Genomic DNA, 26,509 nt, shown 5'->3' with positions numbered 1-26,509 from the left:
ACTAACAGCCTCCTAACTTCAGAGAAAGAAGGTCATCTGATGGGTGTCAGATCTGAAACATTGAGTGTGCTTTGAGATTTTTATGGCACTTAGAAGGGAGGAACAGAGTATATTCATTCACACAAGGAACTCCTGAACTGGCTGGGATGTCTCCAAGCAGTGATTCTAAACAGAACGCTCACAGTCTTGCCAGCCCAAATGGGCCATGCTAAATCTCTCCACGTGCCAATTTCAAATAGACCAAGGTTCACAATAGCCCCCAAAGGGCAGCTCTTGTCAATGTAGGTCTCAAGGCAGTCTGCCACACCAAGTGCACTTGTTTTATGTCCAGCCATGCACAGCGGCAAAATTAAGATAAGAAAGAAAGAGCTCACTGTACAGAACACAAAACAATACCCTTTTTATTTAAAACTCTGGTGAAATAGGTTTCCATAGGACATACCATTAAAAAACTAACGTAAACCAACCTGTGGGTTAGTCACACAGTACAGACTTCAAGAGTGTTTACATATGCTCACAATATTTACAAATGCTAATCTTTAGGTAGTAAAGGTTTGTTGCAATTTCCAGCATTTTTCCTCAATAAAAGAAAGGGGGCTGTGTCGGTGTTCTTGTATAAAAATTCATAAATGGAGAAAAGGCAATTTTCCTGAGAGAAGATTTGTTCTTGAAATCTTTTTTTTTTTTTTCCCAAACAATTGGGAACACAGAAATGGGCTGTGGGTGTAAGAAGCGTATGTATAAGTCAACATTTTTTTAAATTATTTTAAGTACCATTAAGTTAAAATGTTTACATTCATTATAAAAATGCTGTTAAATCTTATGCAAATGATTTAACACTGATTGCTGCAACGCAAATTGCACTTAAAAAATTATTGGTACATGGAAGAAAAATATGTTTGCTACCCTGTTTACAAATTCCGAGTGACCCTCAGATCAGCCACGTTACAATGAACGTTGAGAAAAGTCAGTCAGCGTCTGTCATAATGCGATCTGGCAAACTAATATTCTTGTCGAGACCCCCAGGAACGCACTCAGCCTCCAGGACGGTCCACATGGCTCCAATGCTCCTCTCCATGAGTGCTCGTGAAATGTGCATGGAGATCAGTCAGGTAGGAAGAGATTCTGGGAGAACTGAGGGTGATCACAAGAAGCACGTGATTTGGGACAAAATGCGTATAACATTTTTTTTTTAATCTCTTGGTAACTCTTAGCAGACAAGGCCCAGTCATTGTCACAGTCTCTCCCACTGGTGTGGGGTAGACACAGAGGCAGGCCGGCTGGAAGCAGCCGAGGCTGGCAGGAGCAGGCCAGGTAGGGTCCTGCTGTTTGGCCCTTCATGCAAATGCCCATCTCCTCTTACTTCAGTTAGCTTCTTGGGATATATATATATATCTCTTTCCAAACAAAGGCACAGAATCACCCATTGAAGGAATGTAATGTCTGCATTTTTGCTGCCATCTGGACTGCTGGACAAAATCAGACAAGTGGTATGAAGGCCTCAGGAACCCTCCTGGTCTCGTGGCAGCACCAGCTCAGGCCAGGGCCAGAGCACACCAAGAATCCTGTCGCACAGAGGATGTGACTTCCGCAGGAGAGGACAGACTAACGCCTATGTAGAGACCATCTTGACCTGAATACTTGAGGTCGCTGTTCTCAGGGTTGGTGCTCTCTCCCACGGCAGACATCACTGAGGCACCCCCCTGGGAGAAGAAGAGAACGGAAAGGCAAGATGGTTATACATCACTTTGTAAGCTGGTCCAATCCTCCTGCCTCAACACTTGAGAACAAAAGATATGGTTGGCAAAACTTAAGCAAGAGTTGATGCATGGTGGCACACGCCTTTAATCCCAGCACTCCGGAGGCAGAGGCAGGCGGATCTCTGTGAGTTCGAAGCCAGCCTGGTCTACAAAAGGGAGTCCAGGACAGCCAAGGTTACACAGAGAGACCCTGTCTTGAAAAACAAAAGTACAAAAAACAAACAAACAAAAAAAAAAAGAGTTGATGGAGGTCTTAGGAGGAAAAAATAAAGCCAGCTTTTAAAGCAAGGGGCGTCTACAGACCCAAGCACTGCTAGCCAGTGCCACCCACCTGGTCCTGCTGGCATTCTTAGAAGAACAGTGACCTTTAGAGCTCAGTGACCATCCAGCAAGATGCAGAGATGGATGGAGGAAGGATCCCTGAAGGACTCCAGTGGAAACAAGCCGTGCTGGAGAGGCCAACGCCACAGGAATCTAGACTAACATTTCCAGAGCATCAAGTAACTAAAGTCTGCTTAAACTGTAGTTTTAGGGACTTGTCACGTGTGGAAAACTTCCTCAAAACTCCAGCCACTTACTCCCTCCTCACGTAAACCCAAGCACCCACTAGCCCCCGCCCCTTTCAGGTAGACAAAAAGCTAGGAAGAAGTTGGCCTGGTGGCATGGGAGGCCAGATGCCTGGGAGTTTAAGATCTGGAGCCAGGCATGGGAGTTAATGCTTGGAACCCAGCACTTAGGAGACAATGAAGAAATTGACTGTCTAAGGCAAGCCTGGGCAACATAGTATGTCCTAGGCTAGCCCAGATTACAAAATAATACCCTGGAGATAAAGAAGAGAGGGAGAGAGGTGCAGTTAAGGAAAAGCCAACCGTGGCAACTTAGCCAGCAGCCTAACTCAAAAGTAAACATGAAAAAGAAAAGGGTGTAGAGAGGAAGAAGGAAAGAAATCCTTATACTCAAATTTTAGCTTAAATAGTATATGCATAAAGACTAAAACTGATACATTACATGCATCAGGAAGAATCGTGTGGGGAGGGAAGCAAGCTTCACAGTCATCGAGAGGTTAATTTTTTGGTTTTTGTTTGTTTTGTTATTGTTTGAGACATGGTTTCTCTGTGTGGTCCTGGCTGTCTTGGACCCACTCTGTAGACGAGCCTAGCCTTGAACTCAGAGATCCGCCTGCCTCTGCCTCCCACGTGCTGGGATGAAAAGTGTGCACCAACATGCTGACTCCAGATGTTTAAAATGTCATTCAAATTCTTGTGAAATTCTTGAAATAACAGCAATAATGCTGTCAAACAATTAAGTGCTGCAGATACTCAGACTTGAACTCTGAGTAACTTTAGATCCAGAAACTCCATTACAAGCACATCTAAGGCCAGAGTGACACACTAACAGTAGCTTCGGCAGAGCGATTTCTGTCACATCTGACTTGTCAATCCACTTATTCCAGAAAGAGCAAAAGTACTGTTTTCTGTCTGTGTCTGGCTTCTCTGAAGCAAGTGTTATTTCTGAGAAATGTAGACTGTGTTTGGATTGCCCCGACAGCTGGGACAGCAGAGAGCTCAGTGCACCAAGGCACCCCACAAGGAATATCACTAAAGAAGCCCTTGCTAGGGTAGGGCCTAGCTCCCAGGAGCCAGGAGGAAAGGCTAGCTAGCAAGTAGCTCACCGCCACTCTCAGCTGATAGCTTAAATGGTAGGGCAGGCTGGAGTCACAGGGGCCAGAGGTTTCTGGATTAGGACCTAGAACAGCCCGCTTGGTGAGAGCAGGTTGAATTCCAAAGTTCTGGGTGGGTCACCTAGGGTGCAGTCACCTCTGCATACTGGTTGCCAGACTTAGGCATAGCTCAGGAGATTATATCCTATCAACAAGATGCCTTGCCAAGTAAGCATTCTAAAGGGGAAGCTATGCCCTTTATATCGATGTGTGTGTGTGTGTATGCATGTGCACATGTATGTGAATGCATGTGGAAGTCAAAGGACAATTTACAGGGAGGAGTAGGTTCTCCCCTACTACCCTGGGCCTTTCCTCACTTTCCCACCCACTACTGTCATTAGTGACCTTTAATCCCAGCACTTTGGAGGTGGATGTCTGTGTGGGTTCGAGGCCAGCCTGGTATACAAAGCAAGTCCAGGACAGCCAGGGCTGTTACACAGAGAAACGCTGTCTCAAACAAAACAAAACAAAAACCAAAGTGAATACCTAAATGCACCCATGTCAGAACATTATTGTCAACTAACATGCCTGTATCTAATCCGTGGTAAGTACCTGAACATGGTAAGGACCACACGCATGGGAAGTACTGGTGTTAAGTTCTTGTGGTTTGTCCTCCTCCTGGGTTCTACCCCTCAGCCCAGGGCAGCAGTCACTGTCCAGGGACAGAAGCAGTATGAGGGAAGGCCAAGGGTCAGTCTACATACTTTTGTTTGTCTGTCTGGAACAGGATCTTTACTATACAGTCCTCGTTAACCTGTAATTTACTCTTTAGATGAGGCTAGCCTCAAACTTACAGAGACCTGCCTACCTCTGCTTCCCGAAGGCTATGTGTTTTAATTTTAGAGGCAGCTCTTCACAAAGAGAAATGCAAGACATTCAACAGCCATTCGAAAGGACCCTGGGCTCCTGGCTTTTTTGAAAATGTTTTAAAAGGAAAAAAAAAATTGAGCTGGGCACAATACTGAGGGTCTGTGGCTGGAGCTGGAGTAGGGTGCCAGCTTGGGCTACCTGGAGAGGGCCAAGCCAGCCTGAATTACAAAATGAGGTCCTAGCAAGTTACCAAGAAGAGACTCGATATTCTAAGAGCATATATAGGGGGAGGAGGTCTCCCTCAATCACAGACATAGGGGAGGGAAGAAGGGGGGAAGTGGGAGGGAGGGAGAAATAGGAGGAAACAAGGGAAGGGCTAACAATAAAGATGTAATATGAATAAATTAATAATAAAAGATTAAAAAAATAAAACAAAATGAGGTCCTTTGTGTGTGTGTGTGTGTGAGAGAGAGAGAGAGAGAGAGAGAGTGTGTGTGTGTGTGTGTGAGAGAGAGAGAGAGAGAGAGAGAGAGAGAGAGAGAGAGAGAGTGTGTGTGTGTGTGTGTGGGAGAGAGAGAGAGAGAGAGAGAGAGAGAGAGAGAGAGAGAGAGAAAAGCACACAGAGTTTGAATAGGTATGGCCCCATAGAATGTTTGGCCTATGAAGAGTGACACTATTAGGAGTTGTGGCCTTGGTGAAGGAAGTACGTCACTGTGGTGGTGAGCTTTAAGGTCTCCCATTTTTAAGCTACACCCAGTGTGGCACACCCAGTCCCCTCCTGCTGCCTGCAGATCAAGATGCAGAGCTCTCAGCTCCTTCTCCAGCACCATGTGTGCCTGCGTGCTGCCATGCTTCTCACCACAAACTAAACCCTGTGAAACTGTCAGCCAGCCCCAACTAAATGTTTTCCTTTATAAGAGCTGGCATTGGAGCTGGGCTCAGTAGAGAGCACTTGGGAGGGGCAGAGGCAGGTGGATCGATGTGAGTTTGAGGCCAGCCTGGTCCACAAAGTGAGTCCAGGACAGCCAAGACTACACAGAGAAACCAAACACCCCTGCCCCAACGCAATAAAAAAGAATTGCAATGGATGCCAGGCAGTAATGGCACACACCTCTAATTCAAGAACTGGGGAGGCAGAGGCAGGTGGGTCTCTTGAGTCCAAGGCCATGCTGGTCCAGGACAACCAGGGCTACACAGAGAGGCCCTGTCTTGAAAAACAACAACCAACGATGAGTTGCCAGTCATGAAATCTCTGCATAGCAATGAAACCCTAACTAAGGCACTAAGTAAAAGCCAAGTGGGCTGGCTGTAAGCCCAGATCTAGGAAGATGGAAACAAGAGCATTAAACCCCGCGCACTGAAGTTCACATGTTCAAATATACGCAAACACACACGCAAACACGCCATTCTGGGCTGCATCCCCGTTCCAGGGGAGTGTTAACGCCTTTAGTGTTCTTCCAAGTTTCTGAGAAGTAGCTGTCTTCTACCTGAGTATGAGGCTGTGCGGGCAAGCTCACCATCCCACAGAGGACCAGCAAACCCCAAAGTGCAGAAGATGTGCTCACCTGAAAACAGCCCTTTGGAAATCAAACGAAGCAACTGCATCTCTCGAGAAATATAAAAGAATTTTGTGTCCAAGACTTCATAACATTTTAATATGACTATGTTTGAGAGAGGGGGGAGGGGTGTGTATGTGTGTGAGCGTGTATATGCATGTGTGTGTGAGAAAGGGAAAGTGTGTGTGAGAGAGACAGAGAATGTGTCTGAGAGTGATTGTATAAGAGAGTGTGAGAGAGTGTATATGCGTGTGTGAGAGAAAAGTGTGTATGTGTGTGTATGTGAGAAAGTGTGCATGTGGATGAGAGAATGTGTGTATATGTGTGTGAGAGAGATGGGGTGTGCATGTGCCACAGCATGTATGTGGGCAGACTTGTGGAATCAGTTCTTTTTTTTTTTTTTTTTTTTTGCTTCATTCCAACTTGATATACTTCCTGGGATCGAACTCAGGATGCCAGGCTTGTAATGCAAGCCCCTTCACCCACTGAGCCTTTTCACTGGCCCTGAGGACATATTTAAACATGAAACACAACAGAAGACATCTAGGGCTCTGTACATGTACCCGAATAGAATATGCTCAAGGTAACACTAAGACCCTGGGTTTTCTCTATCACCACAGAAGAAAAAATAAATTTAAAGTCTTTACAATGCTACAAAAGGACAGTATTAGGTAAATATGCCAGTCCCTTTGTCTATGGCCCATGATGCTATATTTTGGTTTTTTGACAAAAGGCAATTAACATTAGTGTCCAAGGCCACTGAGAAGCGTATGCCCTGTTGAACTCTGTAATTTCACTTCTGGAAATGTATTAAAAGGAAATAATCCAAAAGAAAGGAAAGGTGCCACAAGGGAAGTCATCCATTACTGGGGTGCTTTAAACAGTTGAAACCATGGGGACAATCTACTATGGAATGGTCTGGAAAAGCTGGGTCATCCGCTCCATGAACTGTTATGCAATTATTAAAAAATAATAAGATCATCAACCAAGATGGAAAAAAACACACAATACAATGGAGAGTGAAAAACATCAGGACACGAATTCTATGTCTTTCGCATAAGCAGTATCAGGGCAGGAGAAGGGGCATTTTCCTCAGCTGCAGACCGGGTTAGAGGCCAACCTGCACTATGATGAGACACTGTTTCACATATACACAACAACAATAATACAAATTATCTGGAGACAGAGGCAGGTGGGTCTCTGAGATGCCAGCATGGTCTGTTCCCTTAGTTATAGGCCAGCCGAGGCTGCACATCGAGACCCTATGTCCAAACAAACAAATCCAAGAATTTCCATGAGGTAACGTTTTCTCATATCTAAGTGAGCCCTTCAAAGGACTTTATCAAATGGCAAGCCTCTCAGGGACTGCAGAAAAGAGCACTTAGAAGTAGCCTTCCTCCCTTCCCCAGGCAGACAGGCAGCTCAAGCCTGGCAGAAACCCCCTCCTCTCTCCAGATCAAAGTACAATGAGGGTGGAGTAGAAATCTGTTCTGTGTTTCCATTCACAGCTTATCTGCCCTACACCCTCCCACAGACAACTGAAAATGGAGGCACTTCCTGTTGAAAGAATGTGTTATCAGCACCAGACTCAGGCTGGGCTTAACCAGGGTGGCTGGGAGACAGCAGTACTGCCAGGTGGGACGTAAGATGCCCCTGGAAAGGAAGGAGGGATTCCAAGGGGAGGGAACAGTGGAAGATGCCCATTTGCCTGTGAGGCAGGCACAAATCCCTCATCACCAGTTACTTCCCTGAGACTAAGCCCGCTGTCTCTGGACATGACTAGCTAAGTTAACAGATTCAGATTTGATACACTCAAGCAGCCAGATGCTTGTGTCTAGCAGCTAGCTCCCAGCAGTAACATTCGTTCTTGCCCTGGTCTTCAGGTCTTCCAGGGATGGAAAACTAGCGTGCCTCCATACAAACTGAAGGCAAACAACACACCAGAGGAAAGAAACTCGAAGACGGTCCAATGGAAAAAGGAAAACATAACTACTCAAAGTTGTCCTCTGCAAGTTATGTGAATGTGTGCTTACTTACTTACACACACACACACACACACACACACACACTTTAAATAAGAACACAATGCTGAATTTGGTGGCACATGCCTTTGGGGAGGCAGAGGCAGGAGGATCTGTGAGTTCGAGGCCAACCTGGTCTAATAGTGAGACCCTACCTCAAAAAGAAAAATGAATAAAGTAGAACAAAAAACAACAGTTCATGAAATTATGTGTGCATGCGTCTACACACACACACACACACACACACACACACTTGAGATGGGGCTGTGCTATGAGCCCAGGCTAGCCTTGATCTCACTCACCATCTTCCTTTCCCCACTTTACAAGTGCTGCTGTCGCAGCTATGTGCTATCATATATAGCATAAATTTTAATTTTGTAAGAAAACCCAAATAAAGAGGTTGACGAGACAGCGCAGTTGGTAGAGTGTTTGCCATGCTGCAAGAAACCCTGGGTTTAGCTGGGCGGCAGTGGCGCACGCCTTTAATCCCAGCACTCTGGGAGGCAGAGGCAGGCAGATCGCTGTGAGTTCAAGACCAGCCTGGTCTACAAAGTGAGTCCAGGACAGCCTAAAGCTACAGAGAAACCCTGCCTTGAAAAGCCAAAAAAGAAAAGAAAGCCTGGGTTCAATCCCTAGCCCCACCATGCCCAGTGTATGTGGTGCTGCTGATAAGCCAGGACAGGAAGAAGCAAGATCAGAAGAAGCTACAGACCAAGCCACAGCCAGCAGGGCTACAGCCTCCCCCATCCCCCTACAGCCCCCCACTCCCTACAGCCCCCACTCCCTACAGCCCCCCACCCCCTACGGCCCCCCACTCCCTACAGCCCCCAACCCCCCCCCCCCCAGTTAAACACACAGCACAGAGCAATGCTACTGCTAGACGACCTCCACTCTTCCAACAGCTCCTGTGCCTAGGCCGGCTGCAGAGCATGTGGTCACGCTCTAGACTGTGGCTCTGATGGAGAGCACACCCCTAACTTCAGGACTCTGATCTGCCTCCCCATGCATGAAGGAGTCCTGGGTATGAGGGGGAGCCAGGCATTCCTCAGCAGAGATCACTTTTGTAACCTCTAGGCTGAGTCTAGCTCTGCTCCCCAAAAGACAAAACTTATTATGAGTCCCAGTAAATGGGAAATGCTTACATGGAAACTTTCGCTTCTGCTTGAAAAGCAAGGCTCATTTTGACTCACATGGAGACAAAATAGGAAGAGAGTCAATAAGTTTCCATGTAAAAGCTGCAAGAACACATATTCCATGAGGACGTCTGAGAATGTCCTGCACCTCAGAGCCCGCAAATGTATCCTACCAGCATGCCGGTCTGAACACCTCCCCTCAGCCAGTCAGTCACCTTAGCTGATGGCCTAAGTCGGTATCTCAGAGTCCTTCCTGGAATCTCACTGCCTGTCCCTGGCATTCCTGTTACAATCATGCTCTGGCCTGCTGCCCTTTCCTAGGAAAAAAGCCGCAATCCATCCTGGGCAAAGGAGCAAGCTGTTCTCTGCCTGCCTCCACTCCAAAGGCGGGCATGAAGTAGGGGAGGCAGCCAGTTCAAGACTATGTGGGCAGGCAAATAGAAAACTGCCTGGCTCTGTCCGGAAACACTCTAAAGAAAAGGCTTGTGAAGTCAGAATGGATTATTCTATTTTAGTAATCAAATGAAGCTCTATGGGACCCTGAGGCAAAATTTTTAAACCCTGTGAGTCACCATCTTCACGGGCTTCTTATGAGACGGGTGAGCATCCTAAACACTGAGCTTCATTCTGCGTGAAAACACGAGCCAGGTCAGAAGAGCAGACACACAGCCACCGCGGTGAGAACTAAGGAAATGCGGACCGTAAAAATGCTACCAGAGAAATAAAAGTCTTGAAAATATGGCTGCTTCATACAACATGGGACCCTACATCTTTACGTTTCCCTCTTATAAAAATAAAGCGTTATTTCCAGTGTCTTTGGGAGAGGGGCAGGAGGGTTAGAGTGCCATGAAAAGAAAACATTTAAGCTTCTATTTAAGCACAGCTCTTGCTCTTGGGTTTCAAAGTAGTCTGTGGCATCTCCCATCTACACTGCACAATACTGGAAAGGACCAGGTGGGAGGAATCAGTCTTCCCTTGCAGGAGGACAGGCCTGGCCGGCTCCCTAGAGTCCCAGGGAGATGCAGCTAGCTCTGGGCTCCTGAATCTGCCCCCCACCCCCACCCCAGCTGCCAGCCCAAGGACCCCAGAATAAACTTCAGATTACACTCAGGCCTCAGTGCAATTCAAGCACTAAATTTAATGACAACAGTAAACAAAGTCTTAGTGCTTGATACAATAAAATACAGCTTGTAACTCTGGTGAAAGCTGGCCATGCCAGTCCACTGTTGGGCAGCAGCCGAGGAGTCGACCCCCCACCCCCGAAATATCTTGGAGTTCTGCTTATCACATGACACCGGCATGGTGTCAGATTCCTGTCACAGCTCTTACTAGGTAAAAGCACGAAAATCAAGAGTTCCTGGGCAGCGTCAGCTACACAGCAAGTCTGAGGCCAGCCTGGGCTATATGAGATTCTGTGTCAAACAGACTCAGAAATTGAGTACTAGGCCATCCTAAAGCCGCATGTGACAGTAGCTGAATTATGAACCATTAAGGCTGACAACACCTGTCTTCCAAAAGTACTGGCATTTAAGAGAAAAGCAACAGGTAACACTAACCCTGAGCAGGGCAATCAGATTGCATTTAATTCATTTAGTTCATTTTGCTAGTAACCCTTTTGGCACACACCCATGAAATACATAATAAATTACTTCAATTCCAGTAACAGAATTCATTTTCTTCAAAGATTTATTTAGCAATATCATTTCAGATCATCCTAAGCCAGCCTTCTTGTATTTAACGTTGTTTTCCTGTAACATTATTTCATGTTTTGTGACAATTTTGTGTATTTTTATAGAGGTGGGAATTAAAAAAAAAAAAAAAAAAAAAAAAAAAAACAGGTTGAGAGTCTTTAATTTGAGCCAGGCATGGTGGCTCAGACCTCTAATTCCAGCACTTGTGAGGCAGAGGAAGGCAGATCGCTGTGAGTTCAAGGCCAGCCTGGTCTACACAGCAAGTCCAGGACAGCAAGGGCTACACGGAGAAACCCTGTCTCGAAAAACAAAAACAAAACAAAAAAGAAATTTTAATTTGTTAGATAAGGTCTTCAAAAACCTCAGAGACATTATGGCATTTAAAGATGGTTTTCTTACTTTAATGCTTGATTGACAATGAGACAGGTCAACTTCTGGCAACACCCAGTCTACCTCAAAGAAGATGATGAGCATCAAAGAACCTCCTTATGGAGATGGCTTCAAATGTGGCAAAGCAGCCACTGGGGAAAATGTCCTCATTTTGGTTACAGAGAGAATTCTGCCTTAAAAAGTGCAAGCTTGGATGCAGGTAGAGTCAACGGCCAAACTCTGCCAAGACACGGTAAGCAAGTCCTCAATAGTTCCTGCCACACAAATATGTCTGTCAGATACATTGAGCCAAGAGGCTGTTGCTGCTGCTGCTGCTGCTCCAAAGTTGTAGGGAATTTTGGGTAAGTGTTCAGAAGGCAAATTGTCTCTGTCATCTTATTTTGGAAGCTGCTAACCTGTACTCCCTGTATACTCAGAGATTATATTCCTTCTCAAGTCTCTGATGGGGTTGAAAACCAGATAGTTTAGTTTTACAATTAAGCTTAGTTGTTTAGGGTTTGTGATGTTTTTAGGTCTAGACAGATGTTTTAAGTTGATAATGATGAGATATGATAGATATTGACTTACATTCAGAATTTTAGAATCACCAAGATAGGAAAAATGTTTTCCTCAAGGTTGCCAAATACAAATAGCCAAAACACTATGAATGTAACATTTATATAATTCCTGATTGTTTCTGTGGTTCTTCTTGCTGTAGGTAGTTTACTGAATATATGTGTAACAATATAAATGTATATGTAAAAAATAAAAAATATTTAACAATAAAAAATATTAACAGCAGGGCAAAAAGCAATAAACAGAACTTAAAAGTTTTTTTTTCTAATCTTTAATTTGTGCCATACCAAAAGGCAAATAACCTCTGCCTATGCTGCTTTCTGCCTAACTCTGACTTTTAGAGCCATAAGTAGCCATGAGTCGCTATTAAGAGATCCCCAGCTTCGTGATAACATAGGTGGGTGGACACACACATTGTACTGTTTTCTAATGTATATTCAAACCCATGGGATATTATTTTCTAACTACCCCCATGCCACCACACACACACACAGACACACACACAGAGAGACGGGTGGAGGGGGAGTAGGGAGGGAGGGAGAGAAAGGGAGAAGTTTAGAAAACGAAACTAGTTCAAATCCTTATGGAAACACTCCCTGCAAGGGTGACTTTCTGTAAAGGCCAATGTGTTCAGATACGGTCATAAGTTACTAGAAAGGCTGTGAGCAAAGAGAGAAAGGGTGCCTGGTACATAGGGAACGCGAAGATAAAATGCCAGCAAGATATTTATGTTCATGGTGCGGTAAGCGGGATATTAATAACTAAGTTGATTAGCCAACTCCCTAGGAGGGGTATGAGCCCAGACTGAGGAGCCAGGAGACGTTGGTTCCAGTCCCCACTTCAACACCGGCTTGTTCTGTGACCTCAGGGAGTCACGCAGTGTCCTGTTTATAAATGAGTGCCTGACCCCAATGCTCACCACCACTGTGAGAGACTGACAGCTTTTTAACTCTCTCTCTCTTTTTTTTTTTTTTTTTTTTTCATTCTTTAGGCAAGAGCGTTTGGGAATATAACTGCCGGAAGTAAAAATGGGCACTGGCCGACTACAAAGTGCCCGTTGAATGATTTCATAAACCTGCGAGTTGGTGAGCTGCTCGGTGGGAAAGGCACTTGCTACACCAAGCCTGACGACCTGAGTTTAACCCACGGAATCTGCAGGGTGGGTGAAGTTGAGAACGGACTCCCACAGGAGCACTCCATACACAGCGTGGGCCTACGCACAGCTTTATGCGAGCTTTGTCATAAAGATCTGAAGAAGTAATTATTTAAAGAGCAACTTACTGTTTAATAACACTGTCAATTTTACTTTTACAAATAATAGAATAATTTTTACATACTATCTCCCTGCCATACTTTTAGTGCTATATATAATACATTTTATTTTCTATGTTGATTTCCATTTAAATTAAGAGGATGTTTTCATTGGTAAAGCCCTTGCTTAGTTTTAGGGTGCACAAAGTCTTGAGTTCAACCCCTAGGACAAAAAGAAAAAAAAAAAAAAAGCAATACAAGAGGCAGGAAGATTAAGAGTTCAAGGCCATGGTCTGGAGAAATGGTTCATTAAGAGTCTTGCTACTTTGGCCAGCTATGGTGGCACACGCCTTTAATTCAAGCACTCAGGAGGCAGAGACAGGCGGATCGCTTGTCAGTTCGAGGCCAGCCTGGTCTACAAAGCAAGGCTAACACAGAAAGACCCTGTCTCGAAAACCCCCCCCCCCAAAAAAAAAAAAAAAAGTCTTTCTACTTTGTCCTTAGGTTCATGGTGTGGTCACCATCCCAGAAACCCCCACTAGACTGCTCCCTAGCACCAGGCCCAGGCCCTCCAGACACCTGTGCTGGGACATTTGCACCTGTGTATACACACAAGCAGACATACCCACACATGTAATAACACTAACCAGGACTGGAGAGATGGTTCAAAGGGGGAAAACACATACTGACTGTTCATAAAGAAGAAAGAACCAAGTTTGGTCCCCAGCACCTAAAGAGGGCGACTCAAAAATGTATGACTCTTGCTCCATGGGAACTGGACACCTGAACTGGCATGCATACACCACCAGCACAGACACAGACGACACACACACAGAGATACAGATGCACTCAGGCACGCATGAGGGCACGCGCCTAAGGCCAAGCACAGACTCTCAATTGCAAGGGAGAAAGAGGCAGACAGAACTGTGACCTTGAGCCCATATTGGTCTACATAGCAAGTTCCCAATCATCCAGGGCTGCCTAGACCAGACATAGCTGTACACAGAGATGCACATGGCCACTGTTCCCCAGCCTATTTTATTGGGAAGATATTCTGAGTCTTAAATTCCTCATTAAGATCAATCAAATGCAAGAAAACATTATGTATTTTGTCTAAAGATTTTGAAGAAATCAGCATTGTTGGTAGTCACACTGGTTGCCCAAGCCAGACCTGGCCCCAAATCCAGGTGTGGCCACCACCACATGAGCTTGGGCCTCTCCCTTACCTCTGTGTCCCACTCAGATGGATGAGACATAGGAACTACGCAGTTGCCCCTGTACCCACTAATGTATGAGGGCATTGGGGATAATTTTAAGGCATGGGCTGAAGAGATGACTCATCAAGAAAGAGCACTTGTTGCTTTCGCAGAAGACACAGATTTTCTTCCCACACATGTGGTGATTCACAAGCATGCAGTCTTAGGGGTTGGATGCCCTGTGAGCTCAGTGGGTACCAGGCACAGACATACATGTAGGCAATATATATATACATAAAAAGCAAAAACAACATTACTTCCCAATGGAGACTGCAGGGGTGCAAGCTAGGGGAGGCGGCTCAGGCCGGAGAGCCTAACACTAGGAGGCTATGGCAGAACTCCTATGACTTTTAGACTAGCACATACATGCATACATATGTACACATACACATGCATACATATATGCAAGCAAAGATCTCATAATCATAAAATAAAACAATTTATTTTTAATTAAGTATAAAGGTTTAGTTTTCAAGCACACTCTGAGGCTCTCACAGAGTGAGAAAAAAAAGCTAGTGATGATTGACAGTGTACTATTTTTTAGCTTCTGGGGTGGGCAGAGCTGAGACAGGAGAATCACTTGCACCCAGGAGTTCAAGGCCAACTTGACCAACATTGGGAACCCCCATTCTATCTGGATAAATAAGTAGGAGGCATACTGGAGAAAGGCTCTGTGTTGTGAGTACTTACTATTTTTCCACCATCCAATTCTGTTCCCAGGTCCCAGCACCACATCAGCTGGCTCAGAGCCATCTGTAACTCTGGAGGATCTGACCTCTTCTGGCCCATGGACATACATACACATATGTGTGTGTAATACATACACATAAACAAAATAAAGTATAGCAGGCCTGGGGTTGTAAGCACTTGCCTAGCACCCTCCAGGCCCTGAGAGTGGTCCTTGACACCAAGGGGGACAAGATGGTAGGAGAAGTAGGTATGGTGTTAGCTTGCTGCCCCAGGGCCAGCAAAAGCAATTCACACTGTTTGTACGGGCTAAGTACTTCATGGATGTGCCTTGCAGTTCCTGTGAGGGACTACTACTCTGTGTCCTGCAATAACACCTTGGTAAACCCAAACTGGTCCCAACACAGCAGAGGAAACCTCACACCAGTAATCCAAGCACTCAGGAGGCAGAGGCAGATGAATCGGAGTTCGAGGCCAGCCTGGTCCACAGAGTTCCAGGACAGCCAGGGCTACAGAGAAAGCTCTGTCTCAAAAACAGAAAAGAAAACAAAAGGCCAACCAAACAAAGAACCATGAGAAGTGAATCGTGAGCTAAGAGATGTTTTCTAATTTTACCGCAGGTGGCAAATGTCTGTACAGAATTCTAGCATCTGGGAGGTAAAAAGCAGACCGGGGGATTAGAAGTTCGAGGCCAGTAAATGCAAAAGATCTCAGGGACTGGAGAGATGGTTAAGAGCACTTGCTGCCCTTGCAGAGGACCTGGGATTCAATTCCCAGCATCTACATGATGGCTCATGACCATCCATGACAGCAGTTCAAGGGGATCCAATGTCCCCTTCTGACTTCTAAGGCACCAGGCTCACACATACGTACATGCAGGCAAAATACACATACACAAAAAAATAAGCTAATCTATTAAAGATGTCTATGAAAAGAACTTCAAATATTAACCTACCCAAGCATCTACACTCTCTTCTGAAGGCTTCACAAAGTTTATGTTGGTCCAGCCTACGTAGTTCCCTGTCCCTGAGCCACTGCTGCTGATAAGCTCGTAAGGGTACCTGCAGCATGGAAGACAGGCCAGTGACATACAGAGCACCCTAGAGCCAGAGAGACAGGAACACACCAGCTATTAATATTCTGAAACTGATCCAAGCAAGGTTAAGGCCTTCAAGACTCAGACAGTGTTGGGTATGGGGGTTCAGGCTTTTCTGCCTCTTTTTGTGTGTCTGTCATGAACAAGAAACACAAGCGAGGAAACCTGTTTGCCCCCACATACCACAACGCCTGTTCCTGTTAGGAGGTACAGCAGAGCAGCCCCCAGCCCTCCCCACCCTCAAGCCTGAGGTTGAAAAACTTCAGGGCGCATGCTGCTCCAGGCGAGAAGGAAAGCAGGCAGGAGCATGCTGGCATTGTTTATTTCGTTTATCAAAATACTCCCAATCAAAACTACGCTAGTTGTTGGATTCTAAGAGACAGACAGAAGACACGCCTGTTGTGGAAGCTAGGGTCAGCTAAAGTTCATTATTTACAAAGAAACATAGCTTGGGCTCTCCTTACTGCTGACTTGACAGAGATTTAAAATGCTTTTTAAAATCTTTTAGCACCCGCCTCCCCCACCCTGACACACACACACACACATATATATATACTTTTTTTTTGAAGCCTCATTGCTGCCTCTGGCTTCTAAACATCCAACCCCTGCATTCTAGCCACATCAAATGCAAACAACAGCCCTTCGGCACTGTGGATGGCTAGCCCACCTTCCTGGACACCACATTTTGCTTTAGCTCTTGCTTTATTTATGGTGGGGGGCAAGCTTGATTATGTTGCCTGTGAATGTGGAAGTCAGGACAACTTTGGGGAGTTTTTCTCTTACTTCCACCACCCGTTCTGAATTCAAGTCCATCATGGTAGGCTTTGAGCAGCCTTACCAAATAAACAGCCTCACCAGTTCCCTCGCCCTATTTTTTCCATTCAAAAATCTGACCCAACTGAGGAAGGGGATACAGGAACAAAACACATGATGCAAAACTCTCAGATGACTACATGTATATTTTGGTTTTTCAAGATAGGGTTTCTCTGTTTTAGCCCTGGCTGTCCTGGAACTCACTCTGTAGACCAGGCTGGCCTCCAACTCAGAGATCCACTTGCCTCTGCTTCCCAAGTGCTGGGAGTAAGTGTGCTGCTACCACTACCTGGCAGGGTGTTTGTTTGTTTGTTTGTTTGTTTTGAGAAAAAGATTCAGGCCCAACTTGTGAGGCATGGTAGCACATGCCTGTCATCCCAGCACTTGGGAGAAGAGGCGCTACAGGCACTAAGTGACATGACACCCTGTCTTTAAAAACTAGGGCTGAAGAGAGGCCCAGCACTGTTCCAGAGGCCCCTGCTGGTGAATCACAATACAACTCCACTTCCGGGGAGCCCACCCCCTTCTGCACCTCTCCCAGGCCTCCTTGGGCAGGACACACATGTATGCTTATCAGGAGCACACACATAACAAACACCAGCCCATACACATGAAATAAGAGTTTGAAAACTAGCCAAATATCACCCAATTACTTCAGGGTTCTTCTAATTCTATAAGGCCTTTCCCAATTCTGCAACCAGAATACAATGCTCCCCTTGGGCTCCCTCTATTATTTTGCTAATCGTGGCACTTTTAAGTTTAACTGGCAGAGAAACCCCATATACGTGTGTCCCTGACACTCCACCGCCACCTCCACAGTATGAACCAGCCCAGGTGTGAGACCTTGTTTTCCTCCTGTGTAAAAGGTGCCTCCTAAACAGCAATCCTCCTCAACACTACCCAGCCAGGCTGAAGCAGACCAGATGTTTATCAGCGCCAGAGTGTGGCCTTACAAGTTGAATGGTGACTAACTAATATTATGGCTTCAGTATAATCTCAAGGGTCTTGTGTTTGTTTTGGTTTTGAGACAGGGTTTCTTTGTGTAACAAGTCCTGGCTTGAAGCTGGATAGATAAGGTCAGAGGTTAAAAACACTGGACCCAGATCTAGAGGACCCTGGTTCAATTCCCAGCATCTACATGGCAGCTCTTTAACTCCAGTTCTATGGGACCCTCACACAAACAGGCATGCAAGCAAAGCACCAATGCACATGAAATAAAAATAAATCATTTTTTTTTTTAAAAACTGGCTAGGCAATGGTGGCACTGCCTTTAGCCTGGTCTACAGAGTGAGTTCCAGGACAGCTAAGGCTACACAGAGAAAACCTTGTCTTGAAAAACAAAGCAAAAACAAAAAAACAAGCCCTGGCTATTCTGGACTTGCTTTGTAGACCAGCTTGGCATCAAACTGATAGAGATCTTCCTGCCTCTGTCTCCTTAGTTCTGGGATTAAAGGCGTGCGCCCCTATTCCCAGCCAAAACAATGAAATAAAAAATTTAAAGACATGGTCTCACTAAGTAGCTCCAGCAGACCTGGAACTCTCTGTGTAGAATGGCCTTGAACTCAAATCCACCTGAACACTGAGATTAAAGGCAAGTACCGCCATGTCAGCAGATTTTAGCATATTTATATTCCATGGAGAATAAATGCCAAATAAAATTACCAATAAGAAAAAATTTAGGCCTAGTAAAACAGACAATTGTCATGAAAATTAAATCATGGTTAGATTTACCATATTTGCCAGTAAGTACAAGTAACACACAATGCATTGCTTTATTAATGCCAAATGGCATGGTAAGGAGTCTCCCCAATACTAGGAAGGAAAATACTGCCTCCCTTCTTCCTTCAGTCCTTGAACAGCTTCCCAAAAAGAGAAACTGAGTCACAGAGTGGTCAGGTTATGACTGGATTCCCAAAGGGCTCATTAAGGCACAAATCAGAGCAGGTATGTAAAGCTAAGACAATAATAATAATAATAATAAACAAAATAAAACTTTGGAGCAGGACAGGAATGCTTTTCCAGGCACTGTGCTTACATACATGGGAGAACAGTTTGGTCTAGGCAGGGTAGGGGCACTCAGGAGACTTGCCGGAGATACACAGGGAGTTGCAGAACAGCCAGAGCTACACAGCGAGGCCCTGCCAATAGATAGATAGATAGATAGATAGATAGATAGATAGATAGATAGATAAATAGATAGATAGATGGACGGACGGACAGATGGACAGACAGACAGACAGCTGGAACACAAGGACCTCCTACAATCCCTAGTGCTGCAAAAAAGAAAACAATTTCAAGGGTGGCAGTAAAATGGGCATCTGGAAACTGCTTGTTACCCAAACCTGACAACCTATATGATCCCTGGAACCCACAGGAGAGAGAGCTGACTTCCCAAAGCTGTGCTCTGACCGCTACATGCTCACTATGGCGTATGCATATTTATATGACATAAATACACGGTAAGTGAGAGACAGAGGGCTCCTTCCAACACCCAGTTGCTGCTGGAAAGGGACCTGGGGCCTGGCTCAGGCTTACAGCAGTAGACAAGACAGCCTCACTCTAGGACCTCAGCTCCCAGGGTCCCATGGCCAAGAACCTGGTACTGTGAAATGGTCCACAGGCAAGAAGCCAGCTAGAAATGCCACCAGGTGGCCTGCCATCATTGGTTTCCCGGAGAAAGACTAAGAGAACATGGGAGCTGTTGTAGCCCTGTGGAATGAGTGTGAGTGTGTGTGTGTGTGTGTGTGTGTGTGTGTGTGTGTGTGTGTGTGTTGCATAACCACTGAAAAAGGCTGGTCATGCTGCCTTGCTCATCTCTCAACGTCTGAGGTGTCCCTTCCTCTTGTAGTTGCCTCACCACACACTCCACCCCCACACTGAATTTCTTACTATACCATTCACCACAGGCAGCAGTGGAAAACAGTGGGGGTGATCCATCCTTTTGAGATTTGTGCCCTAAGCCAGGGAAGACTCAACCTTGTATGGAAATCTTCAACTACAGTATGTCATAGAATCTCTAGCGAGCCAGCTTACCACAGACACTTTTCCCACATAGGAAAAAAGACATTCTGTCAACATGGTCCCCTTTTTGTAAAAGTGCTTCTGCCAACTGCTCACAGGTGATCCCTCCATAATTAGGTCCACAGCCTGGCAGCTACCACAAGGGTTGTACCACAGAAGGTCAGTGCAGCTAGAGAAGGCGGCACTGGAAAGAGCCATGCAAGGGCCCTCCTTGGGAACACCCAAGCTTCCTTCAAGTGGAACAATATCCAGAGGTTTCCTCACAGCCATGTCTGGAGCAGCTTGTGGAGACACCCATGGTGGCACTGCCATGCATGGTAAGGAAAGCCTGCTCACCTCAGTGGCAGCCTGGCAAGGTCTGCAGAAGGCTGGCCAGGAGCAACCCCACCCAGGGCAGATGGCAGCTGCTGTCACCACCTCACAGCAGCTACCACAGGTTCTCCAGATCCCATGGAGGTTCCAGACTCAGAAGCTTGCGGGTCTGTAGGCTTGAAGCCCCCCTCTCCCCCGAATCCCCACTAAAACCCTTTACTATGTGGTCTTCCTGGGAAGGGCCCAGGCTACCAAAGAGGAAGCCTACAAGTCCTAGGACCCTCATCCAGCCAGATTAGGGTCCTTTTCCAGCTTTTTCATTCTCTTTCCAACAGGCTGGATGTTATTAAGAGCAATTTTGAATTTTTACATTACAAAGCCACAAGAGCAAATCTGACTACATTCACAACAGCTCCACTCCCCAAGCAAACGTAAGAAGCCTCTGGCATTAACATTCAAACTATGTTTTTGCTCCACAAATTGGACACTGTCTTCACCACATTAACTCAGATGGGCTGACCAGAGACAAGACACAGATAGTGGCCACAAACCGGGCTGCTCCTTAATACGCCAGAAGACCCCAAACATCATTTTGTCTTTTGCCTACATACTGTAATCTGAGGACTAAGGACTGCATAACCCTTTCCCAACAAGTAACAAAGTCTATTTACCACTTCAGATAATCGGACATGCATGCACCAGTCCAATTTAATTGGCGCGGTAATCAGAGTTGGATCAGCTATCTGTGCTCTGCTCTCAAAACCCACGCAACGGTAGAAACAAAACAGACTCCACAAAGCCGTCTTCTGACCTTCACATGTACACAGTCGCACACGTACATCTGAGCACACAAATATCCCACATATGTATCTCACACACATGCAATTCTACATACACACACGCACACTAACGCAGCAAACAGAACCATCTGGAAGGCTGGGGACGTGGCAGCCTTAATCCCAACAGAGACAGAGGCAGGTGAATCTCTTTGAGAAAGCTTGGTCTGTAAAGAGCTCTGGGCCGCACAAGCCTAAGACACCAGTCTCAAAAAAAAAAAAGTAAAAGCTTTTTACATCTTAGCATTATTCTTTCACCACGTTCATTCAGTGAATGTTTATAGGAATGGATTATATACCAGTTAGAATGTGTTTAATTCTTTGACAACTTCAAACATGTGTAGAACAATGTTCTATCATTTCAATTTGTTTTCTTTTAAAGGAATTCAGTCCATTTGCGGCTGTGGTAAGACCAAGACAGAAAGAAAGCCTATCTGTGGCTCCCAAACACCTCTAGTTTTACCTGTGGCTATTGTATGGAAACACAAATTTCTTGGCCCCACACCCAGAAATTTTGACTTAAAAAATCCAGGGTATGCCTCAGAAATAAATCTGCAGTATTTTTAAGTATCCTACACAATCCAGGGCCAAATAAAATAAAGCAAAACAGCTTCAAGGTAAGCAGGGGTTTATTTATTCCTAGTCTAGTCCCGGCTGGAAGAAAAGAATTTTGGCTGTACACACGAGTAGAGTCCTGCCTGAAGGCTGCACTGTATCTCAGGTCAATCCAATCGTAACCGCTTGGTGTCCTGCCTAAAAGAGTTTCTGGGGACCTTACTGTCTGAAGGCTGAGGAGGGCTCGAGTAAAACAGACTTCCCATCACACAGGCAGCATCACTTTTCAAGTTGCTGAAAGAGCCCTTGGGAATTAATGACCACTGGAAAGCAGCAAGGTCTCCCAGCAAGACTGCACAGGTTACACACAGGAGAGCAGTGGGTGCAACAGCCCAGAACCTCTGCCTTTGATAGACACCTCCGTGTACCTAGTAATTTTCCTAGTAATTTTTCTATTCTACACCAGAAATATAGTGACTCTGGCTTGTGTGTTTGTTTGTGTGCATGTGTGTGTGTGTGTGTGTGTGTGTGTGTGAGAGAGAGAGAGAGAGAGAGAGAGAGAGAGAGAGAGAGAGAGAGAGAGAGAATGTATCCAGTTGGTGGTGGTGCGCGCCTGCCTCTTTAATTCCAGCTCTCTGGAGGCAGAGGCCAGTAGAGCTCCGAGTTTGAGGCCAGCCCGTTCTACAGAGTTTCAGAACAGAGAACTGGAGAAACTGTCTTGAAAACAAAATATAAATAAAAAAGAAAAAAAAAAAAAAGAGTAAAGTAAAGTAAATATGACCAGCCTGAAGCTTTTCTTTCAACACGTCTTTCTTGTCCTTGGGTTAATCTAACCGCTAAAAAAGCTGGGTCCTAATTAAGGTTTGTAAAGTACTTAAGTTTTGTCATTTTGTTGACATTCAAATATCATTTCCTTTAACAACTATTCCTAGGGACCAACTCACTACTAAACTGTTGCTTCAGATTATTATGCTACTGATAAGATAAAATTTAAGATAATTTAATGGAGAACAACCCACTCAAGAATCCCTGGCTGTTTTCACACTTACCCGTGACGCGCTGGGTTGTGTGGAAGGAGACGTATTTTTGGTGCAGTCATCTGAATTAGAAGAAGAGGAAGTTGGAGTCATAGAGACAGAGTTGCTGCTGTTACCTGCAAGAGATGAGGATGAGTTGTGCTGCCTTTGCTGGCAAAGCCTGTCCAGAGAATGTGGCGTTTTACTATACTCACCGGAGCAAGCCTTTGACTTGTTTATATTTTTAGGTTTTCGTTTCCTGGTTTGAATTCCTTCTTTTTTCATAGCAAGTGGCCGAGGCACCTAAAAGATGTGCACACAGGTCTTATGTATAAGTATTGTACTGAGGGAAATTCTGTAATGTGTTCAGTACTGAGAACCCTCATTTGAAACTACCTGGGAATGGAGCTCAGTGACCAGAATATGAGGCCCTAAGTTCAATCCTTAGTACCAAAAGAAATAAGCAATTTTTTTTCAGTACTAAGGACTTGGGTGTGTTATGGAAGCCCGAATGAACTAGACTTTGGCAAAAATTTTATCTCTGTGTGTGTGTGTGTGTGTGTGTGTGTGTGTGTGTGTGTGTGTATACACATGTGTCTATATGTATGTTTATATATGTATATATACATATATATGGATATTTACTAATACATATAAATATTTATGTGTATACACACATGTACATATGAGGAGATTCTAAATGCATAGAGATTTTCCTTTTTCCAACAAATATTCTTTCAAAAAAAATGTCATCGTGGACAATTTAATATTTTTTAACTTTATGTTCATTATCTGAAATAACAATTATAGAGCAAGTATTTCTTGTATGAATCTTTGCTTTTAATATCCTTATGTAAAAGAGATCAGGTACCTTCTCCCTACAACACAGGTTATTTACTTTGAAAGACTGAGGTGTTATCGGCCAAGCTGGTGGCTCATGCCGAAGTGCCCAAAACTTGGAAGGCTAAGGCCAGTGAGTTGTAGCGCCCTGGGCTAGTGACTTTGAGGTCAGCCTGGGCTGTAGAATAAGACCTTGTCTCAAAAACTAGACAAACAAAGACAGGTTTATAATAACTTATACCAGCCTTTAATGAGGCTACCAAATACAATTTCTTCAGACAAATGCCTTTGCCAAATTCTTTAAAACTTATGACTTATAGTAGTAATCATTATTTTGTCATCAAGTCTGAAGTGTACATTGTACTTTTTTTTTTCTTTTTCTTTTATCTCCCCTTCACACGGGATTTCTCTGTCTAGCCCTGGCTGTCTTGCATGAAAGCCATGCACCGCCACAGCTGGATCATTTTTTACATTTCTAAAATTGAGGTGTTTTCCGATTGCTAATGTCAGATTAGTTGGTGGTGAGTATAATCTCTTGGCTGCTTTGTGGCTGAAATGATCCGTTCACATCACAGCGAAAAGCAGCTTGGATTCGACATACGGTACACGCACAATACACGCTCGGGTTTTCCCGCTTTGTGTCTCTTTTTTTCCTTTGCTGATTCTGTCTTATAGCTAAAACTTTCACAGTCTATGTGCTAAGTGTCTGTTCTGAAACAGGGGAAGTGATGTACCCCGTGCAGCTTCATATACAGTCCGCAAGCGTTGCACACAGGTTCGCCCTCGGCATTTCTGCGCCACAAGGTAGTGGTTGTGGTGTGACAGTTGGCACAGGACAACCCAAGCCGCCGCGATGAAGGCTAGAGAACAGCAGGAAGACAGTAAACGAACAAATGTAATTTTACATATTTTAATGATTTCTTTATCCGTACATCAAGTTTTCAGTTAGTTATACATGAAATGTCCCATCAGAAAACAACAACAACAACAAAACCCTGTCCAGTATAATTAGGCCCACCTTCCTAGACCAGAAACCTCAAGGTCTGCAAAGATGCTTAATCCCCGTGGAGAAGAATCTCCCACCTGCTACTGTGTGCCATGCAGTGCCCTGGAAGGGGTCACACACTGACCGTGGGAAGCTGCCACAGCGTCGTGCCTGTTGCCATGACAGCTGCCCCTCCAGGAAGCCAGGTCTCCACACATTGCTGCTGGGGAATTAGATTTTCTTACATCTAATAATTCTAGAACATCAGCTACACCCACCCACCAGGCAGCCTGCTCAGCTGTCACGATTCTGGTGTGAATCATGAAACACAATCAAAGCCACCAATGTGCTAAATGGCTTTGGGTCATCTAAGAATTAAGAGATAGCCACATCTATTTTCCAGGCACATGTACAGAAAAAAAATCAACCAAAAACCATGGGAAAACAAAAACAAAACAAAAAAACTGCCGGATCAGAGTTGGCATGCACCTTTAATCCTCGCACTGGGAAGACAGAGGCAGGTAGATCAAGTTCTAGGCCAGCCTGGGCTACACGGAGAAACAGAGAGGGAGAGAAAGAAGAGAGAAAGGGGGGAGCAGGGAGGTGAGTTAGAAACGGCAGGGATCTGAGTACACATATATGCTCATACTTCTCATCCTGGTTCCTGCTTCTGTTTTGTCTGTTTCACAACAGATTCAAGCACATTTGACAACGTCCTTTTCATGTTAACACTGCCATATAAACAGCTAACTGGTATAGCTGCTCTTCATCACCCTAACATTCTTAAAGGAATAGATTTCCTCCAAAGCCCTACAAGAAAGGCTGGCGGGGTTGAAAGCTATATAATCCCCTCCAAGACAAAATATGATTTGTTTTTACTTATTATTTTATTATTGTTTATTTTTAGGTTTGCATTTACAGTTCACACTTGTTCTATTATATCAGCCTAATCTACAAACAAGTTATAAAAATAGAGATTTTCATGAGCCCTTTAACCCTGCAACATTTCTAAGAACTCGGGGCTAATAATTCTCAGAATTTGGTGAAAATGCACATACTTGGCGGAGAGAACTACTTGAGAAATTGCTTTGCTTTTTAAAAAAATAGCAAATCCTTACACACCGATGATTTCTTTTCTCTTGCACATCTTTGGGGCTGAGGGAAAATAAATAAGTTTCCAGGTGAGCATTCCTTTCTCTCCATAAATGTGAAATTAATAAAGGAGGGACAAAATGATCCGTTTTATAAACGAGCCATTTATGACAGTTTAAAGTGGAGTTTGGAGCCAATGTGGAGCAAAATTGTTATCGGAATTTGCCATTGTAACAAAGAGCTTTATGACTGTCAATTGCAGCTTATGGGTGAAGGCAGTCTCCACAAACATGTGAGATGCAGGTGAGCAGGTTATAAAAGTTCCTTGTAACAAGCGGCCTCAGTTCTATCCCTCACTGACAAAGAATTCAAGTTACACCATAAATCTCTTATTTTGCAATGTATTACAAGTTCAGATTCAGGATTATTGGTTCTGTTCTGCTGGCTAAACAAGCTGGGGTTCACTATGCTGTGTCTGAGAACTAAGCCAGACACACCAAAACCATAGCCCACAAAGAGAACTAATTGATAGTGACACACCCTTCAATTGCTATCATTTATAACTCATTCACAAAGCATATTGGCTGACCTTGGTACTGCCAAGACACCTGCCACACAGAAAGAAAACTAATTGATTTACAAACGTTTAAATTGGTTTTTCTTATGAGTAAAATAAATGGCGCTCTCTAAATACAGTAGTTAGTTAATCAAGTTTTTGCTCAGTTTTGAAAAAAAAAAAAGTTATCTTTGAGAGCTCAGCTAGAACTCTGCGTGGGTTTACCTTTCCCCCGTAAAGTAATGTTTCCTTGTTCACGCTTTGTCTGGGAAATGAACAGTTTCTGACTACTTTTTTTTTTTAGTAAAATACATGAAGATCTCCCAAACCAGCTGGTCACATCCTGAATTTAAGGATAACCTTTAAAGAAAACCCTAACCTGGGGAATTGTAACAAGCTTAAAGCACATTCCACTCAAATCAATCTCAGCTACTTTATTTTAAACGCATTAAAAACAAAACAATCATAAAGCTAATTGCCTCTCCTTAAGGTGTCAGACTTACACAGTGACGCAATTTCACTCTAATCTATTTAACACAAACAACATGTATAGCGTT

At 44.5% G+C, this 26,509-nt stretch overlaps 1 protein-coding gene across 1 annotated transcript in view; it reads right to left on the bottom strand.

Moving 5' to 3' along the window:
- Positions 1 to 593: 593 nt before the first annotated feature.
- The window catches only part of Gata6 (GATA binding protein 6), a 33,664-nt gene continuing 7,748 nt past the window's right edge, over positions 594 to 26,509 (bottom strand). Inside the window, exons 4-7 of the mRNA XM_051163087.1 lie at positions 24,054 to 24,179; positions 22,695 to 22,782; positions 22,513 to 22,616; positions 594 to 1,703 (exon numbers count right to left, since the gene is read on the bottom strand). Coding sequence (XP_051019044.1) covers positions 1,536 to 1,703; positions 22,513 to 22,616; positions 22,695 to 22,782; positions 24,054 to 24,179 — 486 coding nt within the window. The 3' untranslated portion in view covers positions 594 to 1,535. The remainder of the gene's footprint in view (positions 1,704 to 22,512; positions 22,617 to 22,694; positions 22,783 to 24,053; positions 24,180 to 26,509) is intronic.

The sequence above is a fragment of the Acomys russatus genome, chromosome 20, assembly GCF_903995435.1.
Source record: "Acomys russatus chromosome 20, mAcoRus1.1, whole genome shotgun sequence".
Lineage (NCBI taxonomy): Eukaryota > Metazoa > Chordata > Mammalia > Rodentia > Muridae > Acomys > Acomys russatus.
Note: the sequence above shows the minus strand (reverse complement) of the source record. Positions and strands in the feature narration are given on the sequence as shown.